Source organism: Sphaeramia orbicularis, chromosome 24 (assembly GCF_902148855.1).
Source record: "Sphaeramia orbicularis chromosome 24, fSphaOr1.1, whole genome shotgun sequence".
In the NCBI taxonomy this organism is placed as follows: domain Eukaryota; kingdom Metazoa; phylum Chordata; class Actinopteri; order Kurtiformes; family Apogonidae; genus Sphaeramia; species Sphaeramia orbicularis.
Genome location: NC_043979.1, coordinates 36,492,239 through 36,517,859, shown reverse-complemented (window position 1 = coordinate 36,517,859; position 25,621 = coordinate 36,492,239). Strand labels below are relative to the sequence as shown.

The window sequence follows — 25,621 nt, the reverse complement described above, 5'->3', positions numbered from 1 at the left end:
CAGAGTATTTGTCTCAGTTGAAGCTGTCTCACTGTATTGCAAGAATTGCACAAGATTGCATAAGGGACTCAAAGATTTACATTTTTTAAAAATATTTTCTCAGTATGATAAAAGATACACCAGGCATTTGTGTACTTCTGTGGTAAATGCACAGGATAATGTCTTAAGTTATCAGTAGTGGCATCATATGTAAGACATTTTCACAAAAGAATAAATGTCATGTTTCTCCAAAAGCTGTCTTGTCTTTCTACAGAGAAAAATAACCTTGTAAAATATATTTTTTATTAGAAAAATAAGCTTACATTAAAAAGGAGCTATATGTAGTATTTCTACTTTTAAATATTAAAAAAATAAAGTATCATTAGAGTGTTTAAATCAGAGCCCTGAGGTTCTGTGAAAGATTCTGATGAATTAGATTGTAGTGATACGCTCTTAATTTGTTTACACCAACAGCTGACAGATTTATATGACCACTAGGGGGAGTAGTGAGTCCATGGTGAGGAAAATGAATGCCAAAGCATCAAAAAGTGACAAGATTTAGTGAGAAAAGCTAAGAAATAACTTTTAGAGTCAAAGGACATGATATTTCTTCAACATGGGTGACTTTGATTATGAAGTTAATTATTGTGATGTTACAATTTTTGCTAAATTGCCATTTGTTGATCCACAGTTCAGACTAAATTGTGACAGTTCTGGCCTTGTTTGGATGATTCCAAATAGATCTTTAGAGCAGCTACTGACAACACAAACTGTACAGAGGACAGAGGTGATTTGTGGTTTTACTGTGTCTGTGTTCTGTCTAAACACAGAGCTAAGCTAACAGAGCTATAATGTAAACTATCAGCCGACGCAGATTACCTTATAAGATTATAAGACAAAGTGTTATTTTTACTGGCTATCAAACTGACCAGTTATGGCGTTTGTATTTCAAGGAAAAAAACTTGAACATACCATTGTAAAGATAAGTGTAAACAATGGGCTTTATATTTTATTCAGTAAGTGATACGGTCTGTGGATACATGGAGTTGATTTATTGGTAGTTTTGGTGGTCCTAACAATGGTCTGGTAAATGACTTCCACCTACTATTGAGAGTTGGAAATATAAATTGTACATATTACCCCCTTTAAGAAAATATTTGTCTCATTCCAGTTAACACTGTGCTAGATGCAACTAGTGCAAAACTAAGATAATGGTTTGTATAGTATCCCAGCAGGGGAACAGGACTGTATTCCTTACTTTAAGAGTAAGATCACATGTACAACTGCTTGGTTTAACAATGCAAATCATACTTCAAATAACTGTATTTTCCAGTTATGCTCACAATATGTAAATATTCTTAAATATTGTCTCTTTTTAATTGATCTAAATGGGTCAGAATGTTTAGACTGAAAAACCAGCAGCCCCAGTTGAATAATTATTCTTATCTTTTAAAACACATTTCACACCATAGCTTTACATAAAAGTTTGGTGTGCTTGCGACTTACAAAACTGCACAGCAATACACCAAGAGAAAATAGCAGGATTTAGATATCTTTATTGCTGAGTTTGTGATTTTCTATTCAAGATTTGTCAAAAAAAAAAAAAAAAAAAGACTATTTTTCTTTGAGGCCAGATCTGGTTTTACAACCCCCTGTTTGCTCTGGTGCTCTGTAACTCACATACAGTATATTTCACAGAATATAAAAGCAGATCCTTCAGCCACAGGGGAATATAGATGATAAAACAAAGTCTATGTGTCACCACACCATGGGGACTATTATGCATCAGTGCTTTTGTTTAGTGTTGTGGAAATGTGATCGTTTTTGTGTAGCTGTGGGGTGCGATACACTGGCCTTACAGTATGCTGCTGCCTGCAGTGATGAAGCAGATCAGTTACACTGGCAAAGATGTAACCAGTTGACATATGGGGCAGGTGTGAGAACAACACAAACTGTAAGTCATCTTGAATTATTTAGCCACTTAACTGTCTGGTTGTGTTTGTGTGTGTACTTATACGTGCCATTGCATGCAAGAGTGGATCCACATCAGTCTAAGGTTATATGCATCAGCCTGCATATGGTGTTTATAACTGAGTGGATGAAAAGTGTCTCTATGGCATCTGCTTCACTTTTTTCTTCCTTTTGTTTATTTTCTTTTATATACTGTTGTCCATAAAGCTGGATAAAAATATTTTTACCTATAAAATGATTGTGACAATGTAATTTATTCTTGACAGATAAAATGTAACTGGAAATCATGGTGTAATCATGGCACCAGGTGTCAAAGGTGTTGATTTAGGTGTTGCAATGCTAATTCCATACTTGGTTTTAATGCAGTCTCATTGTTTTGTCCAAAGGGGGTGTGCCATGGAAGATGTCAGATTGTATGGTAGAGTTTCATGCTGTCGTCCACATACAATTATTGTAGATAATCTATTTATCAAGATAGTGGTAGTTGCTTGTTTACCAGCTTTACATCACAGCAACATCACTGTGACGCTTCTGACGAAGGCTACAGGAAGTAGCTGAAACTAGTAAAGCAGGTAAACAAACAACTATCCCTGTCTTGATAAATGAATTATCTACAATAATGTTAGGTTGTAGTCACAAACTGTTACAGCAGTGATGTTCTAACACTATGAGTAAAGTACTCTGCAGAGTTAATAATCCCTGCATCCCCAATATATGTATTTTTGCATGGGATAAAGGTGTGTCACCTCTTCAAACAATAACTTAGCTCTGCTTTTATGTAGCACAAGTTAGTTCAGCTCTCTGCTGATGAAGAGCTGGTTAGTTTAGCTCCCACCTGGTGGAGGACTAAGCAAGCTCTATGAGCAGCACCAGATGGTGTTGTAGGAAAGTGTTATAGAGTGAAAGATATTAATGGTGTCCTTGATGCTATATTGGGCTCTAGTGGTCAACAGGGAGAGTATGTCGCTACATATTGCAGCAGATCACTGCTTTACAGTAAGTTTACAAGCAGAGCAGGACATCTTTCAAACACTCTATTCCTCGCAGCTTCATGAATCACAGGACATATTTTGCATCCCACTTGGATCTTCATCAGCTCAAAATGTTGGATAAATAGGAAACATGCCCATACATATTTACACATTTTAAACAGGACACATCAGATTAGCCTTTGCCACAGAATAATACACATTTTAGTTTGCTCGAGCAATGCTCTGGAACAATCTGAGTAAGCATGACCATAAGCATACGCATCTAATCCCCTGGTTCAAAGCCTGAGATTTACAGTGTTTGAATATGTGAACATACATGAATGAAGAAAAGCATTTCGCCGACGCAGGCGGAGGTTGATGAAGTGGAGGAGATGATTTGTAGATCTGTTGTAGGCCGATGGGAGCGATAAGCACAGAGCATGGAATGAATGAATGCTGGCTCAGTTGTAAAGTGAACTAACTGAGGTGGGGAAGACTGAAGATGAGAGCGATTGAATATAGGTAATTTGTGCATAGATATATCTCCTGAAGCACCATTAAGTCGACCATAAGGCTGAAAGTCTGTGATGGCAGGTGTGGTTAACCATCCAAACCACCTGGATGATAAAACTCCAGATGCAATTAACAATTCATTACAGTACATAGAAGACAGTAAAAATGAATGCAAGAAGTTTACAATATCCATCATATATAGAAAGAGTATGTACATTCTTCTTTCAAAATACACATAGAGCACAATAATGATATTTCAAACATTTCACATTTTAGGGAAAATCTTCATAATCTGCATTAAGACTTCTAGGATTAAGAGTCTGCAGGATTTCCTGTGATTCTAGTAGACTTAATTGCTGCATTTACAGTTGGAAGTTGTGTGGTTATAGGGTTCTCAGGGATTTAATTTAGTGTTTTTTTGAGAAAAACTGTAGCAATATTTCTTTAAAAAATAATACACAAGTTATGCTTTTCATAACTTAAGAAAAAAAGCTTTCCATAACTTGTCAAAGTGGATTATCAAAAATAATGTCTCTAAGCCACGAGTGTCAAACATACAGCCTGTGGGCAAAAATTACACAAAAGATATTAACTGTCAAGGCTGTTACTGAGTCTTGAGAAGTTGTTTCCATCATAAAGTTAAATAATATATATTTCACTTCCAGATGCCTGTTACTCAATGCTTTGTGCATTTGTAGATCCATTGCAGTCTGTAATGTTGTTGTAACGCACATGTGTAAATGATAAGCTGAGGCACAATATTGTTAAAATTCACTTACTTTTCAGGTTGTTCATGGTTGTTCAGATTATTCACATTTTAATAATTACATTTTTATACTGCAATTTTACTTTTTCACACTAAAACAAAGACAAAACTTTAAACTTGTCATTATTTATAGGTTATTATGCTATTATCTTACTGATCCAGTCCACTTCAGATCATACCGGGCTATATATTGCCCCTGAACTAAAATGAATTTGACACCCCTGCTCTAAGATGAGTTTCAGACACATCACTTATCATATTTTCTACCGCCTTAAACTTTTATAAACTGTGGTGTTGCTGTGAAACTCTCCTGTTACTATTGCTTCCCCTTGGGACGCTGGAAAATCATGATGACAGGAAGGAGCTGCCTTGATGTAGAACTGATATAACATCTGTCTGCACACCTGCCACTGACTCTTTAGCTCACAGTCCTTTTTGTGAGTGGATGATAAATGTGTCACCGCCCACTCTCAACCATTTACACATAGACACCCAACTGCATGCACACATGACAGTGATGATAAGGTCAAAGAGATAAATAGAAAGAAAGAGACATAAAGTACCACCTACATACATACACACAGAGACATGTACTAAGTTCAAATGACTGCGTGGGCTTTGTATGTGTCGTCAGTCTGGTCACATCAGCCAGTCGAAGAGTCACACTCAGTGGCTGTAATGATCTGATTGGATTCGTTACAGACATGGTGGTCAGACAAGTATCCGGGCACCAAAAACCTGAATTTTGTTTTGAGCCTCAGGGGCTGTGGTGCCAAACACAATTCCAGGGAAACGAAGATGATGAAGAAGAGGAGGACATTTGCTTAATTAGCCCTTTTCCAGAAATAACCTCCTCATAAATGATTTGTTTGAAGTCAAGGCAGCGCTCTGCAGAAACTATTAAACCCTAAGAATATCAGTGCATTTCTCATGAGCTCTTTGGTAATGCATGAGGGCTGCAAATGCCTGACAACAGGAATACACCCTCCTAATACTGTTATGTAAGAGTTATCAACAGGTGGCAAAAATACACACATTCTGTTCTCAAGTACAAATACTTGTATAAGAAAAGTAGTTTGTAAGAATAAGTTCTCCTGCTACTTCTTTACTGAAGTAAAAAGTGAAGAACATTTCTACTGCTACTTCTTTGCCAAGTCAACTGAACCTTGCGCCATGTTAAACTGAACATGAATTGAAAGATGTTTAACTAAGGTTGCACAGATCCGATATAAGGATTGGATATCAGGCCCAATATCAACATTTTAGCTGGATCGAGGAGCTGTAAAGCCAACCTATCCCTAAGACCGATCCCCCTGTTGTGTATGGTCTAATATCTTTGGATACTGTTAGAAGTAACACTATCAGTTGCACATTTCCTGATGTTCTAATGCTGTTGAACACAAGACAGTTGCTCAACTTGGCTCCTAGGTGAGAACAACCCAGCAGATCAGCCAGAACCGGAACACCTGACAATCCCACACTTGTGTACAGCAAAGATTAGAAAAGTCAAAAACAATCCTCTGGTGTCCTGACAACACCCAAATCTTGGCTGAAATTCTTGTCACATAAGAACCACATGACCAACAGACTAGCTCCATTTTTGGTCATGACTTCGGTTTATTACGTGTATTAAAAGGATGGAATTAAAGGGGACTTGGAGACTTTTCCTCACACTGCAAGACTCCTGCATCCTTCTATTTTTTATTTCAATATTCCACAACACTTTCCCTTTAAATTTTTGCAACACGGGCCATGTCATGCATACCAAGAGTTGAGTGGAGTTGTTGCAAACAGACGGACAACATAGAGCGAACCAAGAGGTCTGTGACTTGGAGGTATTTCAACCTTATCACACCAACTACCTTGACAGCTGTTTGTAAGGCTTGTAAAGTGAATGTTGCCAGAGGTGGTGGTAGCAATGCCAAATACAACACAACAAATTTAATTAAGCAGCTGCAGAAGCACCACGCAAAGGAGCATGAGGAATCAACAATAATATCAGATCATTATCGGGAATCGACCAATAGGCAAGGCCCCGGCATCGGTATTGGCATTGGAATTGAAAAGGTCGAATTGGTGCATCCCTGTGTTGAACACAGGGATTTACTTCCTAACTTAGAAATAATGCTGACAATAATGGTTTTCTGGAGAATGTAACAATACTGGAAATATCATCAACACAAAAACAGTGTCAATTTTCTCTGATCAATCCATAGTCTGCAGAGTTGTCACATCACCTTTTTGTCTTTTTATTTCATTACATTACATTAATGGAAGTGCTACCAAAAAAGTAGCAGGTAACAGTTACTATTCATCATTTTTGCCTAAAGAAAGACGAATGGAATCAGATTTCTACCATGCAGTGGAAAAGGACCATTAGTTAGTTCAGTGTGCTTTTCTTGATTGGATTGTTTGGACAGACGCAAATGACAAATGTGCCCATTACAGAGGATGCTATTTCATTACCTTCACTCCCTCCTCCTAATTCTAAACTCATTCATAGTCTCTTTGGTGGTTTTCAGTCTGTTAGACTCAAAATTGAGTCAATTTAGAACAAGCTCTCAGGGAATACAAGCGTATTTTCCTTTAGCGGAATAACACGTACTGGGTGTCAGACTGAATTGGTCACCGGCAGCGACGGGAAGGGCACTTTAACCATGAACGGTTTCCTCTGAAATTCACTTTGTTGCGGTAAATGTTGTTTTAGGAGAGTACGAGGGGCTTACCTGTTGGAAAAGACCTTGCTGTAATTGTATACTTGGATCTCCAGCATCTCATTTCCATCCAACCTGCTGGCGATGGGCCATCGAAATACCTGAGGAAGGGCACAGACAGGATGTTGAGCCATAATCTCAACAAATTGGGTCTATAATCAATGCTAATTTCTACCATCATTTCATAAACAAAAACATGGTTCCAAGTTGCATTAATTATTTTCACTTAATCAGTAAACACAGACTGAGACATGAAATAGCATCACACATGAACATAACATCATGTGAGAAAACTGTTTGACAGAAAACCTAGCGGCTGACAGGAATGCTTCACGATGTTTTATTTATTACCCTAAACATATCTACAATGATTTAAAATAGAGACAAGGTTTTTTGCTATAAGGTAATTTGAAAAGACAGCAGTAGCAGCAAAGGAAAACTGCATAGTAATGAATACTGAATAATGAATATCTGGAATATCCTTGAGAAAAGCCCAAGATGTAAGCAGCAGCTTTGAAGGATAACTCTCCTACTGTCTGCATTTTCACTCTAATTAGCTCTAAGAAGCGCAGTTAAAAGAGATTTTACATGTCTCCTTTCGTGTAGGCTTGACATGAAAAGGGAAAGAACAATACACCGCTAAAGTGACATATTTATTAATTGGCTTTGTCAGACACTTAGTACAGTACTTTCACTGTTTCTCACACCAGTAAGCTTAAAACACGTCTCTTCAAAGACTAATTTATGAAGATTATGGAGCAAAGCTCAAAGAATACTAATGAGTTCATCAGAAATAAAATGAACAAACCATGAATTTTATTAATTAATTTTAGCTGCCAAGTACAGTTAAATACAGAATAAATTTGATCAAGGGGCATATATTCAACTCTTACAGTCGATAACACAAAAATTTCTTGCCAAAAGAGATAGTAATAGAACAACCTGTAACTCAAGGTTGTTTCAGTCTTGTAATGTTTTTTACTAACTTTTGAAGATGTGAATATTTCTCTTGCTGGAATAATTTCTGTTATATGTCAGTTCTTGGTAAGAATAAATAAATAAATAAACAAAAATTTTAAAAAATCTGCGCCTTGGGAGTAATACTCAACATTTTCTACATTATAGTGAAAAGCTCTGCAAAATATTTTATTTTTAAATATTTCACAGCTAAAAACAAACTGGGAGAGTTCTCTTATGCCTTATTAATTTTTAAGAAGACAGATGCAAATCCCCCTTCAGGTTTGTTGGTAATGACTAACAGAATTATTCATACAAGATGACTCAATAAAATTTCACTGCTACCATCAAGAACTGGTTTGAGATTTCTTTGTTTAAATAATATATGTCGTGGTAGTTTTACTACCTAATGACAAGAATAAAAGCTATTTCTTTTTCCAATTCTGATTACAGGGACTGACAAATATTAGTGAAGTTTAAATGAAATTGTGGAAGGATATGCTGCTCCCTGTATTGACTTACTATAGTAAGACTAAAAATGAAAGGTTCAGTTTATAATCTATGTGTGTGTTTGAGCAATTGCACGAAATTTTGTTGGACTCTTAGGAAATTAATTCCCCCATGTCTGTGCTTCATGTGTCACGTTTGCACAGTATAAGTCACTTTTACTCAAATTTACTGACATTGTCCCCTAGTTGTGATAACAAGACTCACCATTTATGACTGTTGAAAGTTAGAGGAATGTACAACTGCACATCCATCTCATCATGTTTTAACATGGTGCTCTTCTGAAGCATTTAAGTCTGCTCTTTTACTCTTTCAGTAAATATCCATCCTATATTATAGATATATATGGATAGATGCACGCAGGAAACACTGTACTGCAAAAGCTATAACAGTAGCAGTAGAAGAATATATAAATAAGTCAGTGTATCCAGATAAAATCCAGTCATTTTCCATGCATATTTTCTGAATTCATATTTCCAGTATGACATAGTTAAAATCATACCTTTTTCCACTGAATAAGACATCACATTTACCTTTAAAGGAGTGATATTTTGCTTTTTTCAAAAATGGAATTATGCATTTTAAAACATTTCCCTGTGATCTACATACACTGTAAATGCTGTGCTTGGGTTTGAATTCTTCATTAATTCAACTCCACAGGTCCATCTTCAACCCTACTTCTGAGTAATGACACCAGAAAGGTCGTTTTGAGTGCTGGCCCCTTAAATGTGCATGAGCCACTTCAGGCCCCACCCCCTCCAGGTTGTTGGCTGTGCTGCTCTGTCCCATTCAACCAACAACTGAACATTTTAGGTAATCGCCTCAAAGTTTGGACATATTTTCAGTTTTTACTACAACCATCGCTGCTGACAAACAATTATGGTGTATTCAGAGAAATGTTTGTTGGAAGTCTTGATCTTATATGTGCAAATGTCGTGATGTAACTAGCTATAGACGTAACAAATTAAGCAGGAATTAAAACAGGTTGTAGAAACCCACTCAATTTTTGCCAAAATGAATGTTAAGATAGCTTTGCAGTCCCTGGAGGGTTCAAATTCAAACTTTTTGAACTATTAGGGTCCAAATACACAAATAAATGTACCAAAGAAAAATAAAAGTGAGTTTAGCAAAATATGACCCCTTTAATAAAGTAAGAGACATGCACTGTGTTAATAGGCCTATCCCTAACAACCACATATGCCTCTACAGAAGTGTGTAAATGCTTTTCATTAATAAAACTTGCAAAAATCAAGATTTTTTTTTGCCTGTTCATGTAATGGGTGCAACACAAAACAAGCTTACTAATTTGCAGTGGAATTTTTATTTTACAAATTAGACAGGGAGATTTGTACAGGATTAAGATCACAGAAAACCTCTGGATTTATTATAAATCACCAGAGATCCTCAGGTAATACTAGCCCCATGCAAATAGGGTTTAAACTAACTGAAGCTGGTGTTGCATACTTTAGAGGAGCAAAACAGGCAGCAAAAAACTCAAAAACCATCTGTGTAGTTAATCAGATAGCTGAGACAGACATGAAGTCAGTTATGGTCAACAATAAACCGGCTCCAGCACAAACTTGACACATAGATGTGACGACCGTGACTTCAGGATGCTGTTTCAGTGTCTGTAAACACCTCCAACGTGTCTTCTCTGTACTGCAGCACCAATGGGAAGAGTTTGTACGAGGACAGAGCCATAAAGGTTGCACAGGTGATTTAAAACTCATTGGACCCCTACTGATATTAGCCTCTCATTCAGGAAAACACTGCAGGCTGCGAGACAAGCGATCCATCAGGTTGGTCCCATTACTGAATCCCGGGGTTCCCACCTGCTACTGTAATCCATAACAGCAGACCTGCCTCAAACGATCCACCAACGTGTGTGTAAACGCTCCCTCTTCTCCGACCGTGGTGGGGACTTTAACCTGAAAACGTACTGACCAATGGGGACTCGTGTCACTGCAGGGACAAAAATAGTGGGTCGTATTCAACTCCACTCTCCTCCCTAAGGCCCTGCAGTCTGTGATTTCTCTTCCCCATCTTCAGCCAGGCATGACCACTACTGCTGCCTCTTTCTTAGCTGTATTTCACTGGCAATGTAGGGCTGCAAAAACCCTCAGAGTAATGACTGTTGCCAAAGATTATGACTAAGACAGCTGTACAACATCTCATTTACAACTAAATTTCCTCCAGTTGGAACACCAGAGAGACAGAGAGAGAGGCCTCAGCATGATGTTAATGCTGTATGGATGACAGCACACAGTAATAACAGAGAAAATCATGGCAACTAATGGTAACATATATACTAGAGCATAACCCAAAACAGCAGCTCTAATTAAACACAAAAGAGAAAACTTTCTTATTTCTTGCTTATCTAACAAGGGGCCACCATGAAGTGATACGTACTTCCCCAGTGTAAAACCACCTTAATTTACATCTGGGTGGATGATGCATGAATGCATAACATTATGTTTTGGTGCAGGTGTACTCTTCCTTCTCTTAACCATAAACACTGGAGAAGTAAGTCTTGTTTTTTTCTTGCAGGCATGTTAACACCATTAAGTGCCTCTGACTTCTCAGTGTTTCTTCATTCTCGCCACAATGTTCAGAAACACTTATCTTTAAAGTAGCACACAGGGGAGACACTGCTGCATGATGGAGTAAGTCGTTTATGTTTCCTAATGCATTTACAGTCGACATGTGGGACAAAAGTGTTAACACAGGTTTAAGTACTCACACAGCGTAGACAAATAGCATACAAGCAGCACAACAGCAAATGCACTACTGGCTACTGGGTGACGTTTGAGAATCAGACAACAACATTTCAGGTGCAATATTAAAATAGTATGGTAAAATAACTTAAAATTACAACATAATTAAAGTGTTCAGAATAAAGAGCTCATAAAGTGATCCCAAAAAATGCCAATGGCCCCTTTTCCACCTCAGGAATTTTTATTAATTACCCTGGATTTTGAAAAATCTCAGTATGTTTCCATCAAAATTACCGGAAGAAAAAAACTTTAGAGTTTGTCCCATGTAGACTATTGGCCTATTTCAACGGCTCAGGTAACATGGTCCAACCTGGTCCAGCCTGAGGCCATTTTCTGCATGTCATTCCATACTCTCTTCTGTCCGATTTCCTGTCTCTCTCTACTTGTTCTATTAAATAAAGGCATTAAACCCTGAAATAAATCCATAAAAAGTCTTTTATTCCAAGGATAAAGCAATTCCAGAGAGTGCAATGCAACATTATGTAGCAAAATATTCACATTTATCAAAAAAGGCAGTTTTCCAATAAAACTATATATAACACAGCCAGTACAACTATAAAGGCTAATACTTTCTCATTATTTATTTGGGAAGAATTCTAATCATTTCATTCCCAAGGATATACTCACAAAAATTGTCTAATCCTTTTTTTGTGTCTTTCTTTGCTATAATCTGCAATCTCCAGGGAGCTTCATGTTAAAACAGAAACCACATATTCATACAGTTTTAATCTGCTACATGCAGGTACCCTGTGTCTATAAACTCAATCTGATTAATTTTATTGGCACATCTGCAAATGAATGTTTCATTATTACATTGTTAGGCAATTATAGCAATGCAGAAGCAGCCTTTGACAGAAACTATTAAAAAAATGTGTTTTAGAGGGTGGGAAACAGAAAAAATGCTGACTATAATTGAACAACCAATAGTTGACCTGAGCCATATAACATTTGCCATTTTTTAGTGCCTGTTTTGACCGTTGGACATCAGATGAAAGTGGAAAGAGTTTATGGAGCATGTTAGAAAAAAATGACACCATCCTGACAGCCTATATGTTCTGCAAATGAACGACAAAGCACAGTTTAATGGATAATTCTTTTCCTGAACATTTTCACTGCTGATGCCATCCACAGATTTAACCTTAATTTAAAAAGCCCTCTGTTCTGACGAAATTTTACATAAATAAATTTAAAGAGCATATTTTTTTTAAAATAATGTGTGATTTAGCCCCTGTTTTTTCCATGCTTGATAAATGTTTCTGTCTTTTAATATTCCATTTTATGACAGTTTGTAATAAAAAGTTTCTGTTAAAAATGTCCATAGGTTACAACTGGAGATAAAGCAACTGTTTATAGCAGTGTTTCTGCAGGCTCTACTACACTATTTTATTTCGATTTTGACATCAAAAACTGTGAAGCTCCCTTTTAAACGGTTGTAAAAAGCCCATAGGAGCTTTCACGGAAGAAATTTCTCTCCAGCCTCAATATAAATACATTGATCACCATTTATCCTAATACCGTAGTATCTTATGCATTTTAAGTGAAAAGCAGGTGTTTTCCTGTATTTGACATGTTGACCATGTAGAGCTTAAATTTTTTTAAATTTATATCAAAGCAGGGAAAACTGAAGCAAAAGTGAATTTATCTAGAAAAATATAAATTAACTGAACATAAAAACAAGTGTCTACAACCACTGTTTTACCCTTCACTGTGAAGCCTCTTCATCCAAATGCATTATATCTGATGTTACTGACAAGCAGAGAAACTGCCTTTTATCTTAAATTATTAAAATGTCTTAATAAAACTAGTGGCCCAAAAGTTATTAAACATTTTCTATCAGCTGGTGCTGTTGGTAGCTGGTGGCTGTTTAGGGTCTTTTGAGGACTGAAACAGTTACTGTCTCAAACACTGATGTAAAACTGCTGCAATGCACCTGCTCTCACTTTCAGTCTGACTTGATTAGAATGTAGCACAGATTTTGATTATAAAGCTGTGATCCAACACCACAATATCTGATTAAATAAAAAAAAAAAAAATGCTGTTATTTTCAGTCTTCATCTCTGTTTCTGAGTCTCGCTAAAGATTACATATCTATTCCCCGCTCCCCTCTGTAACCCCCTGTAACGTAGGATTTGCAGCCTAATTGCCAAAGTGAGGAGCCTCATTAAAAGTGACAGCTATGATCTCACAAACCGGAAGCCTCGAGGCCATCATGGATATCAGAGGGGCTAAACACTTAAATGAAGAACTGCTGTGATCCCACGCTGTAGCGCTGTGGCGAGCGTATGTATGACCGAGGAGTCATCACTTTCCTCCCTCACCATCCTCTGATGGATCATGACTGTTGCCATGGACACAGAGGACAAAAACACCTCTGTGATTAATTATGAACACACTGCATCCTTAACAATCATTCACTTAGAATAAATACAATACATTTACAGTAAGGAGCTTCTGCTGGGCTTAGTTTGAAGGCTAGGTTCAGTCTTCAGATAATGCAGTCCTTTCTACTTGGCCCCAACAGGCTTCCCTTAATTCTTAAAGGATAAAAGAGATGTGGGTAGACTGCTAAAAGCGGCAGAACAAGCATGCATTTATCTTCTTGGTATAGCAACCTTACTGCCCATGATGCTATTTAATACTTCAGATTATGGGAAAAGAGTCTCTATATTTCCTGCATTCGCTGTCATGTTGAGTACCACCTCCACTTCTGCAGCAGTAAATTATTAAACACTGGATCTTCACTCACCTACATACAGCTGCCATTTACCTTTTATTTTCTGCTTTATTTTTCAACATTTCTTTCTTTCCCCTTTGTGACTTGGGTTCGAGTTACATAAGAGTCTCATCCCAGCAGCACTTTCTGAACAATCAAGCGTAAATCTGACGATTGGTTTCTTTGGGAATCCTTTAATCATTTTTTTTTTTTTCCATTAAACCAAATTATGCAGTGAGTTGCTTATGTTTTCTCTCCAGCAGATAGACAGCATGTCTTTGTATGTGTGTCTGCTGAGAAATCCTGTCTTGTTCAATCCAGAGACACGTCTACATGACACCCCTCCCTCCACCTCCACCTCCAACAGCAGTCAGAATTCAATAATTGGACTGTCCGTCGCCGCTCTGCTTCACTCCTGTCAGTTTCTCTGCTTGATCCAATGTTTCTCCATTCATTGCAGACTCATTTACACTATATGTCAAATAAAATGCCATGGGTGTAGACATACTGACATGAATTCAATCTCCATCTCTCATTCCTACAGATTGAATTGCAAATTAAATTACAGTCATACCCCAAAAAACATTTGATTTAACAGCTTTCTACTTGATACACAATTTAACAAGAAAAACAGAAGTTGCAGACTCACCAAACTGTGTCAGTTTTGAGACAAGTGTGACTTAAACCAGCATATTTTGTACAAAACGGAACAACCTAAACCAGTGCAGACCAGCTGCAGACTTTTAAAGTGATGCATCCTCGTCACTTTTCTGACTGGACTTTAATGAAACTCTAATTAGTGCTCAACTTTCTGCTGTGCAAAACCAGATGGTGGCACAGATAATGAACAAAGCACTTGTCAAAAACTTCTCAACAAGACTGGAAACTAGAAAAAGCAGTGCTGGGAGATGGAGCTCATCCCTTTATGAAAACTTTTCTGCTGAGGTGGATTTTTTTTTTTTCTTCCTCCTATCCAACAGAACCTGTACCTTCTCCACATGTGGTGGCTAATTAACTGCATTTTAATTAAAAATTATAAATTCTTGGAAGATGTGGATTTACTTATCATTGGAGCTCAGCTGTTTTAACACAAATACAAATATTTCCACACAGCATCTTGCTCTAATCAGAACGCTATTAACATCATCACACAGTACAGTACAATCTAAAGAGGGGCTGTTAAACATATGGCCCGTGGACCAGAACGGGCCCACCAAAGGGTTCAATCCAGCCCGTGGAAAGAATTTGTGAAATGTTGCGATTACACTGAAGACATTAACAGACAAGGCCGCCACACTTAATTTAGTTCAGGGGCCACATACTGACCAATGTGATTTCAACTGGGTCGGAACAGCAAAATACTATAACAATAACCTAGAAATAATGACAAGTACAAATTCTTCTCTTTGTATTTGTGCAAAGAAAGTAAAATTACACAAAACTGTTAAATTTGCAAACTATCTTTTCAGACAAAAATGTGAATAACCTGAAAAAATATGAACATGAAATGTCTCAACAGAAGTAAGTTCAATTTTAACAATATTCTGCTTGTTATTAAATGTTTTGTACCTTTGTAGATCCACTGTGATCTGTAAGTTGTAATGCATATGATAAATGACATAAGTGAAATAAGATGAGGCATTATATTGTTAAAATTGCACTTATTTTTCTTAAGAAATTTCAACATGATATCATGATTTGCTTACTGATAACATGCCACTTTTAATTGGTGTGTTATCTGTACGCATTATAAGCTTTCCACGTATATGTTCAAGGCGTGTAAAATACCACATGATTAGCAGTTAGGGTTAGCGTTACGATTAGGGTTAGCGATTATGGCTATCTAAACCAGAGATCTTGGCGTACATTGACACGCGATCAAATGGCGTTGAATAACACCCGACAGGATGAAAATGCATATGTATAGCATACCAAATGCCATAAGAACTGGTGTGACGTACAATGCCATTTCATGAGATCAGTCTGGAAATTTCAGGTTATTCATAATTACCTCCACCAAGGAGGTTATGTTTTTGTCAGCGTTGGTTTGTCTATCTGTCTGTTTGTCTGTCTGTGTGCAAGATAACTCAAAAAGTTATGGACGGATTAGGTTGAAAATTTCAGGAAATGTTGATACTCATACAAGGAACAAATGATTAAATTTTGGGGGTGTTTGGGGGTGGGGGGGCCACTGATCTGCCTTGGCGGAGGTCTGTGCTCTATGAGTGCTTTTCTAGAAAAGAGAGCACAGACCTCCGCCAAGGCAGATCAGTAGCCCCCCCACCCCCGATCACCACCAAAATTTAATCATTTGTTCCTTGTGCAAGTATCAACATTTCCTGAAATTTTCATCCAAATCCATCCATAACTTTATGAGTTATCTTGCACACAGACAGACAGACAGACAGACAGACATGGGAGGGGGGGCACTGATCTGCCTTGGCGGAGATCTGCGCTCTCCGAGTGCTTCTGGTTGTCCCTGTTATTCACATTTTTTAAAGGATACTTTGTAGATGCAAACATTTTAATAATGTAATTTCATTTTTTTTCACTGTTATTTTACCTGAGATCAATATTGCGCTGTTTGTGGATCCTGAGCTAAAATGAGTTTGACACCCTTGCTCTAAAGGTATATATATATATATATATATATATATATATATATATATATATATATATGCACATTTGCCTGCTGCTGCTCAACAGAAACATGCAATTATATGCAAACCAAACCCTCCAATTGCTCACCATGATGGAAACGACCCAGTAAGTCAATATCAAGTACTGAAAAATGCTGACTTTTCCTTAATAATTGGGACCGTCAATTTGCATTTTGAGGATGATGTTTTCAGAAGGATATCCATACAATGAACGACAGTATTTACCAAACTCTGTCTCACTCTTCAGAGGGGATCCTTAAAGTAGAGGAGTTATGAACTGATGCACATGGGCAAACATGGACACAGAAATAGCAAATTAGAGATATGAGCTTACATAGTTTTCTCCTCGGGGCTCAAACTAATAAATGCTTACAAAGCTACAAAGTATTCCCTACTGAGACTATTTATGTGTTATTTCTGGATGTTGTTCAATTCTCTAGGTTTCTTCAGTTATTTGTGAATAAAAAATACTGAATTAAACTCTATACAGGAGCTTTGCACGTTGTAAATTCTACCATGCTCATTTAAGTTGAGCCAAATTTTCATCTTTCAGCTTCGATCTAACTGTAAGCAAGTAAGGAGAATATTCAGCTCTCGTCATCATTTATTCAATATACTCAGAGATGGGAAAGCACCTCCCTAGAGCTGCCCTGAATCTTGAAAACTACAGACGTTCTCAACTATTTTTAGTGCTGGCGTTATTCCAGCTTGTGTCTGCCACTGTTCTCCTGATTTGTGTCTCGCTGGTGGTCAAGTGGTCTGTAAAGAGGCTGAAATAGGAACTCAAGAAGAAGATCGCATAATGCTTGAGGTTAGAGGGTAAGAGTTGTTTTATTCTCTGGTGATTTACTGGATATCAAGCTCGTACTCCTTGCTGAGTTGTATATTAGTTTAAAAACCTCACCCCTAATACTGATACGTTCTCAAATGACAGGGAGGCCTTATTTGAGCCCACTAACTTCCTAAACCTGATTATAAAGACAGCCAGGGAAGTGGTTTGGAAGTGAGCTCACTGTGGTCTTTTTCTACTTGTTCAGTTACCATACACCCAAGTCCTGATCTGCCCTTAAGAGACAAAGTACTGATGTCGACAGGGTAAGAACCACTACCAGGGTGGGAACTACAGGGGGGGAATCAGCAGGAGTTTGTCTCAACTTAATGAGGCATGAGCTCCCCAGAAAAGGAAGTCCTATTGACAAAATATCGACAATATCCTGTTGTTTACATGCATTTCTATATTTCCACATTATCATCGCTGTGTGTAAAATTAGACTATTCATTACTAATATACTTTAGCAAAGATATTATCATCATCACACTGAAATGAGATGTCAAATTATCACAAACAACACCTGCTGAAACTCAAAAATCTGTCTGGATACCAAAAGCAGTAAAACAATACAAAGAAACAGTGATATTAAAGACTTTTCCTCTGTCGTTGTAAAACAGAAAATGTGTTTTACTGCACATATTTCCAATTAGCAATAAAGGGTACAACTGGTATTTATCCACACTTCTGCAGTGCTATATACAGTCGCGGAAAAAATTATTAGACCATCAAAAGTCACCAAAAACAATGGTTATGCAATCAAGTACTAACTCCTGTGTGTATCATGTGACTAAAACAGAAAGAAAAGAAAACATGGAATGCCTAAAAGCACTGTTTTTGGCGGTACAATGCCATAGCTATTGATATAAGAACTTAAGTGATTTTGGTTATTATCAAGAAAACCATGGAAAATGGATAGATATCAGCTCTGAAATTAAACCCTTATGAGCTATTTTTGTTGTTATCATTATATTTGTCCAAATAAATGTACCTTTAGTAGTACCAGGCATTAAAATGAACAAGAAATTGAAGAAAACAAGGGTGGTCTACTATTTTTTTCCGCGACAGTAGTTAAGACTCTTCTTAACTGTATGCCTATAATATTTATGTAAAATTTTTGATATAAGTCAGATACTAGCTGTACTTGCAACCCCTATATAATGATAATAATAATAATAATAATAATAATAATAATGCAGTCCAGTGGAAGAAACAAGGCACAGGACTGCAACCATTTATGATCAGCATATGTGTAATTTGCCACATTTTAAAATGGAACAGAATTCAGGGGTTAGTGAAGTAACTTCTGGTTCAACCCAGAATTTTCAGTAGTATGAAAGTGGTTTACTTTATACCAAAGTGAGTCTCTAAGGAAAGCTACCCTTCAAACAATGTGCAGCTCCAGAGCAGGTTATGTTTGGGATAAAAGATAAGGATAAAAATGTCTAAAAGCACATCTGTTTACCACTACTGATCCCAGGACTTTTGTGTATAAAATAAAAAACAAAGAAAGTGAAAAAACAAAAAAAAACTGCTGAAGTGGATAATGAGAGCGATTTCTTGACTTGTTAACAACACTGGGTCTTACTTTGCTTTATACGTTAAATTGTTTTTTTCTATTTCCTCTTCACACACTAACAACTGCAGAGTTGCAATGAAAAAATAATAAGGCTTAAATTGTCTTAGATGGCATGAAAAAACTTTAATTGAATAAACAATCATAATTATAGGAAGATGTATCCCTTGCTTAATGTTGATATTGGTGAGAATATTAAGTAACACTAACACAGTGGCCACAGCGGTTAGTTGTCAGCTATTTGTCAGGAGGTGTGCGTTATATTTTTAAGTTCTTCATATTTTTTTAAACTGTATTTTGTCTTTTTGCAAGAGATATGCTGCTGATCTCAACCTGGCAATGTTTGCATGTTTGTGATTGGTCACCTGGTGCCCACTCAACCCCTTTTTGTTAACATGGTCATAACCAGAGTGAGAAACCTTGAGCTGACAGGTTGACATGATGACACCTTTGTGATGCCACTTTGGTTTTGTCAGTCCCAGTAACAACGATGATCCTGTTTTTTTTGTTTTTGTTTTTTTTGGCCCTCTGATGAAGGCCAGCAGGCTGAAACGCATCAGGACTCAGTGAGGTCCATTGAGACATGCCGTAGTTAATAAAGGTTTTAAAATTATGTGAGAGTGCCTTGGTTTTTGTATTTTTCATGCATGATCCTGTGTGCATTGAACTTCCGCTGTGAAACAGACTGAGGGCAATAAGCATACAGTATCCTATACCACCTAAAAAAGTACTGGGATTCAGAACTTAATGTTACATAACGGGACTCATTATTATGTGAGACTTTTCGCTTACAGTACTGTAGTGCTGTAGCAGCTGGAGGCTGGTGCTGAAAGAATATTCTTGCACTCATTATGTTTGCATAATAATGTCCTGCACAGTTCAAATCTCTTGACATCCTGTTTGTAAACTACCCAAACACAAACACATATTCATAATAATCAAACTCTTGCAAATGCTTGTTCTCTCTTGTTCCTTCTCTTTGACAAACACACACATGCCCAGTGGCCACAGCTACAAGCTAAAGCCCAAAGAACCCTTTGGGTACCTACGATGCATGCAGGGCTTCACATTCTTTGCTCCAGTTATGTCTAACTACAGAGGGGGAAGCCCTGGTGTACTGCAGCTAAAAGCTAGGTCCCAATATGGCATGAATAATGAATACAGATTCTCCATCTAGTCTATCTGCATACTAGTTCAAAGGCATTCTGCTAGTCCATGCATAAAGCAACAAGATACACAACTCTATGCTAATGGCCCTCAACTCTAAGGGCTGGACTGAACTTACTGAGCCATGCAAATGTTCCAGTGCCAAAGAGGAAGACATCACATGAGGAAGACTGCACGAGGAATTGCTTCAGTGTCTGGGGCGGTGGCTAAAGAAATAGTACATGTACCAGCAGAACAAAACGCAGCCATGTGAGTACAGTTCACAAGTACACACAAGCTCAGGAGCAATGGATGCACAAGTCATCCCAAGGGAAGCATGGACATTTTATTGATGCTAAGTGATGCTAACGACCTCCGGAGCGCTGTGTCTGAGCAAGGCCAAGGCGAGAGCATTGGGTCAGGCTGCCACATGAGATCACATATCAGTGTAGCCACTCGGTTCCATACCAGTTACAGCAGAATAGAGCTCATCATAACATACCATTACAATAAATATTTATGACACATTTTTCCCTTTGGTTTGTATTCCTCCCTTTATTACAGTTTCCCCAGAAGCCATTTTTTTGCAGATACAGTACATGCTTGTGTGCGTCTGTGTGCCTATGTTGTTTACGCCATCTCAGGGTTTACATAAAACACCACAGTGTAAATCATAGGGTTAAGAATTGTCTTATTTTAGGGTTCAAAAACAGTAATAGAAGTCAAGGCATGGAAGTTGATAAAATCTATATCAATAAAGCTGACATGTGGATCTAGAAATTGTTGCAGTTTTGTTTTATTTCTGTGGTGTATTTTCTTACATTCACATACAAATTTTGCAAATATTGTTGCAGGGGTTTGCCTTCAGTCAGCTTCTGTGTGGACAGGTGGAACGGGTGAATCAAACTACCAACCTTTATAATCAGTGATGTATTTGTTTTGACAGTAGAGTTATATATAACCACCGTGACATGAGATGGCTATTACCCCTATTGTTTAACAGAATTTGTTGTAATATAACAAGAATTTGCTGTATCTGTCTGCTATAAAATCTATGAAATGTTTTGCAGATTCCAAGTGTTTAGGAAGTAAGACTTAGGGTTAAAAAGCCGAAATGACAACCAATATAACATCCCTGCAATGCTTATAAACCTAATAAGTGTGTGTCTGCCTGACTATGCAAGTTACCAAATGTGTACAGTCATTTAGCTATTTCCCTGATTAGGCTGAAAAACACAAACACGGGTTATCTACAGAGGAAGCAGCGCTCTGCTGGTGAGCCCATCAAAGGGAGACTGTTATTCCTTTGTTAAAACCCCCTAAAAAAAAAAGAGGGAATGCACCATTTTACATACACAAACACAACTTTCAAAGTATGAAAGTCGTGTGTGTGTAATACTCTGCCTTGTTTTTTTCCCTTTCATTCCTTTTGTTTATGCCCTGCCTCTGTTCTGTGTCCTTTCTTTCACTCTGTATGGATTTCACTCTCTTGATCCTTCAAACCTCATCACGTTCTTGTATGCCCCCTCTGTTCTCTTATATGACTCTGTGCATTTGATTTCATCCTAACACTGTCTTCTCAATGTGTCAGAAGCCTGCAGAGTTATTTCCCAGACTCCCACAGCAGTGAAAATAGATTGACCCACCACAAAAGGGGTTTGGCTCGAATCCTTTGGGCTCTAAAGGAATTCTGGGGCCTGTATTGCAGGTCAGAATTATGTACAGTAGTTTCAGGAGTTGAAATAAAAAGGTAAAGAGTTTGCAATCCTAAAACTTTCTTTTTCACTTGGAAGAACTCTAGACTTTCATCTCCCATACTATTTAAGGGAATGATTATTTCTTGCTAAAGCAGTGAAGTGTAAAGTGTCCACTTTAATTACAACAGAGCCAGTGTTTCATGTCACAGATGGTGGAGGCTGCTACCTTTGCCTCGCCTCTCAGACCTTGATAGGCCATAAGTGAACAGAAGAGGGCTATTAGGAGACATTCAAGTGGATACTGTCCATTTGCAAGATGTTTGATTCAAATTAATCTTTGGTTCAGTAACTATATGATATGAGGCTCAGGTGGCCCAGGTTAGAACTGTAGCCTTTAACAAGGTACTGGATTTGCATGTATTCCCTGGTGTTCCTTCATATGCTTTCTAAATAGGTCACAGACGTGATAGTAACTGCAAATCTATGGGTTTTTTTTTCATGTATTTTAACCTAGCAATGAACTGGAAAACTGCATGTAACTTCTTTTTTCATGCATTCCTATTTTTCATGCATTTTATAACATGCTGGGAATGGCTCAAACACTAAACTGTCGCCTCTGTGCATTGTTGCAAATCACACATATATATACTGTATAATCCCAAAGAAATTTGTCATTGAAGGATGAGCTTTTTTTGTCCCTCCTCAACTGGGAAGAGGCGGTTGGCGTGGATGGCGGATTTACAAAATCCACACCACTAGAGACTGGAGTTTGCATCTCAGCTCCTGTAGGTGTTTATCCAATAAAGCTTTTTGAGTAGGTTTAGTAAAATACCATAGTTTGGTTTGAATAATTACAGAAAGATTGTGAGTAATTTTTATACAAATCTTTGTTTGGATATAATAAACTAAACCCTGGTGTCATTCCCTAACTATAAAGAAGTGATTTCACTGCCTGCATCTACCCATCAAAAGCTGAAAAATAATGTTACTTTTGAGAGATATGTTGTTGTTATTATTGCCACATTCTGTTCCCTCAAAACAGTGAGAATGCCATGGGTTAGATCACATAATGCTCATCTACACAAAGACATGTACAGGCAGAACTCACTCTACAAGGAGTGCCTCAAGGGTTGGTCCTAGAATCACTTCTATTCATTCTCTACAAAAAAACATTGATCAAAATGTTTCTAATACTGATTTTTTACTATTATGCTGATGACACAGTAAAATATTTCCTAGCTCATGGTATTTCTATCAGAATCAAGTCTTGCCTTTCATTTGAGGCTAAAGCAAGCCTTGTTAATAAAACATTTATGTCTGTGCTGGCCTATAGTGATGTGGTACACTAAATGCATCCTCTCAAATCTTACATTCCCTGGACACTGTTCATCACGGAGCTCTGAGGTTTATTGCAAACTTTAAAGCCCTCACTCATTGTTTTTTGTTCTATACCAGTGTTGGATGGTTTGCTTTATCCACATACATGGTGTTACATTCTCTCTATAATTGAGTCTCTGTTCCAAAGTTCTGTACTGAACTGTGAATAAAGGCTTTTAAATCTTCTGCACCTGCTGCTTGGAATCATTGACAAAATGACCTGAAACTTCAGGAGCTGGTCTCATTGAACACCTTTAAATGGATTTTAAATGGAAGCAAAAACTTCTGGTTATGGATGTTTTGCCTAATTAATTCTAAACTTAAATTGCCTGGGCCAGGATGCTGCTTTAAAAGTAGATTTTTAACCTAAAGGAGTCTTTTCTGGTTCAACAACAGTTAAATAACTAGTGTTGACTTGACACATTTTTGGCTCACTGGCTCAAATGGAAGAAGGGATTGTTATATTACATCAGGCAGCTATTTTTGCAGTAGTTGCTCTGTTTTTGTTGTGTATTTCCTTGTATTCACATCCAATATGCAATTTGGGGTTCAGTGGTTTGCACTGCAGCCAGTTAGCTTTAACATGTAGACAGGTGAAGCGAGTGGATAATCAGTGGTGTATTTGTTCTGACAGCTGAGCTATATATAACCACTAGAAATATGAACATCAGCTGGGAATATGAGATGACTATTTAGTCTATTCCAATGAATTCAACAGAATTATTGTAAAAGACTGCAGCCCTTGCTACAGTACAGAATATTACAATAGAAAAGTGTTGTATTTGTTTGTTGTAAAACTTGCGCAAGCTTTCACAGATTCCAGGTGACAAATTGCATAGTGTTTAAGAGGTAAAGCATGGTAAACGACACTGTCTACATTAGTGTTACACAAAATCACTGGAATACAGTAAGATAACAGTAAAAATCAAAAGGGCAATCCCTAGAGGAGCATAAACATAATGTTGTTCTTCATCTTGATCAATACTCATCTTTTTCAATCTTGGTGTGAATGTATGACTGAACAGAGATTTCCATAGAGTCACGGAGTAAGAGCCAAATAAAGATTAGATAGAAACAGAATCCCATTTTGTTTCTGACTCACCCAATAAACAATGAGTCTGGAGTTAGAGTCTCTGCTGCAAGTGCAGGTGAGATGTTTTTACTTGTGTCTAAAATGCTTTAGATATAATGTGAGATCTTCAGGCAGTGGTAGTGCATTGAAGTATCTTCTTAAAACAAACAGAATAGACTGCACTGTGTTTTTAATTATTCTATGTGTTTTACTTGTTTTTGTCTGTTGTACTGTGTTTTTGATGTGCTGGGGTGTTTTTAATGCCTGAGGGTGTTTTTTAAACTTTGTCTTACAGCCGTGACAAAAGAGGAATTTCTCTTTTTACTTGGAACAGACAATAAAGTTATCTATCTATCTATCTATCTATCTATCTATCTATCTATCTATCTATCTATCTATCTATCTATCTATCTATCTATCTATCTATCTATCTATCTATCTATCTATCTATCTATCTATCACTTGAAAGCATAAATCTGGTTTTATTTGGGCTACCTGTTCATTTATTTGTTTTGTTGTTATCATTGTTAGAATTCTTTTTTATTCATCATTATTTTCTATTTTATCAGTTTGCATTGACTCAGTGTACTTTGGGGTGATTCATATATAATGATGATGATGATTATTACCTCCGCCAAGGAGGTTATGTTTTTGCCAGGGTTTGTTTGTTTGTTTGTCTGTCTGTCTGTCTGTTTGTCTGTCCGTTAGTGTGCAACATAACTCAAAAAGTTATGGACAGATTTTGATGAAATTTTCAGGGTTTGTTGGAAATGGGATAAGGAAGAAATGGTTAAATTTTAGTGGTGATCGGGGGTGGGGGGGCCCACGGGGGGGCCCATTTCCAACAAACCCTGAAAATTTCATCAAAATCTGTCCATAACTTTTTGAGTTATGTTGCACACTAACGGACAGACAAACAGACAGACAGACAAACAAACAAACAAACAAACAAACCCTGGCAAAAACATAACCTCCTTGGCGTGGGGGGGGCCCACAGGGGGGGCCACTGATCAGCCTTGGCGGAGGTCTGCACTCTCCGAGTGCTTCTAGTTTTTTTTTTGTTTTGTTTTGTTTTTTTCTCTTTTCTTTTATAGTAGCATTAGGACTGATGGTGGTGATAGTAATAGCAGTAATACAAGTAGTGGGGGGGGCATAAATAGTAATAGTAGCAATAGAAGTAGCAGTAGTAGTAGTGCAGCAGTTGTAATAGAAGTGGTGATGCTAGTAGTGGTAGTAGTAATAGAAGTAGGCTAATGAATGAATGACTGAATGAATGAATATTTTAAGTGTCATACACTTACGTGCCCAGCCCATATAGGCTTATAAGACACTATTGACTTCAAAACAAGAAGATGACCAACATAAAGCATACTCATCCCAATAGCAATTACATCAAACA

The 25,621-nt window shown here is 37.4% G+C and overlaps 1 protein-coding gene across 13 annotated transcripts in view; it reads right to left on the bottom strand.

Moving 5' to 3' along the window:
- Positions 1-25,621, bottom strand: part of otofa (otoferlin a) — a 109,845-nt gene that overhangs the window by 77,380 nt on the left and 6,844 nt on the right. For all 13 annotated transcript variants that reach the window (XM_030128187.1, XM_030128195.1, XM_030128198.1 and 10 more), the window contains exon 3: positions 6,927-7,015. In XM_030128187.1, the coding sequence (XP_029984047.1) occupies positions 6,927-7,015 (89 nt within the window). The remainder of the gene's footprint in view (positions 1-6,926; positions 7,016-25,621) is intronic.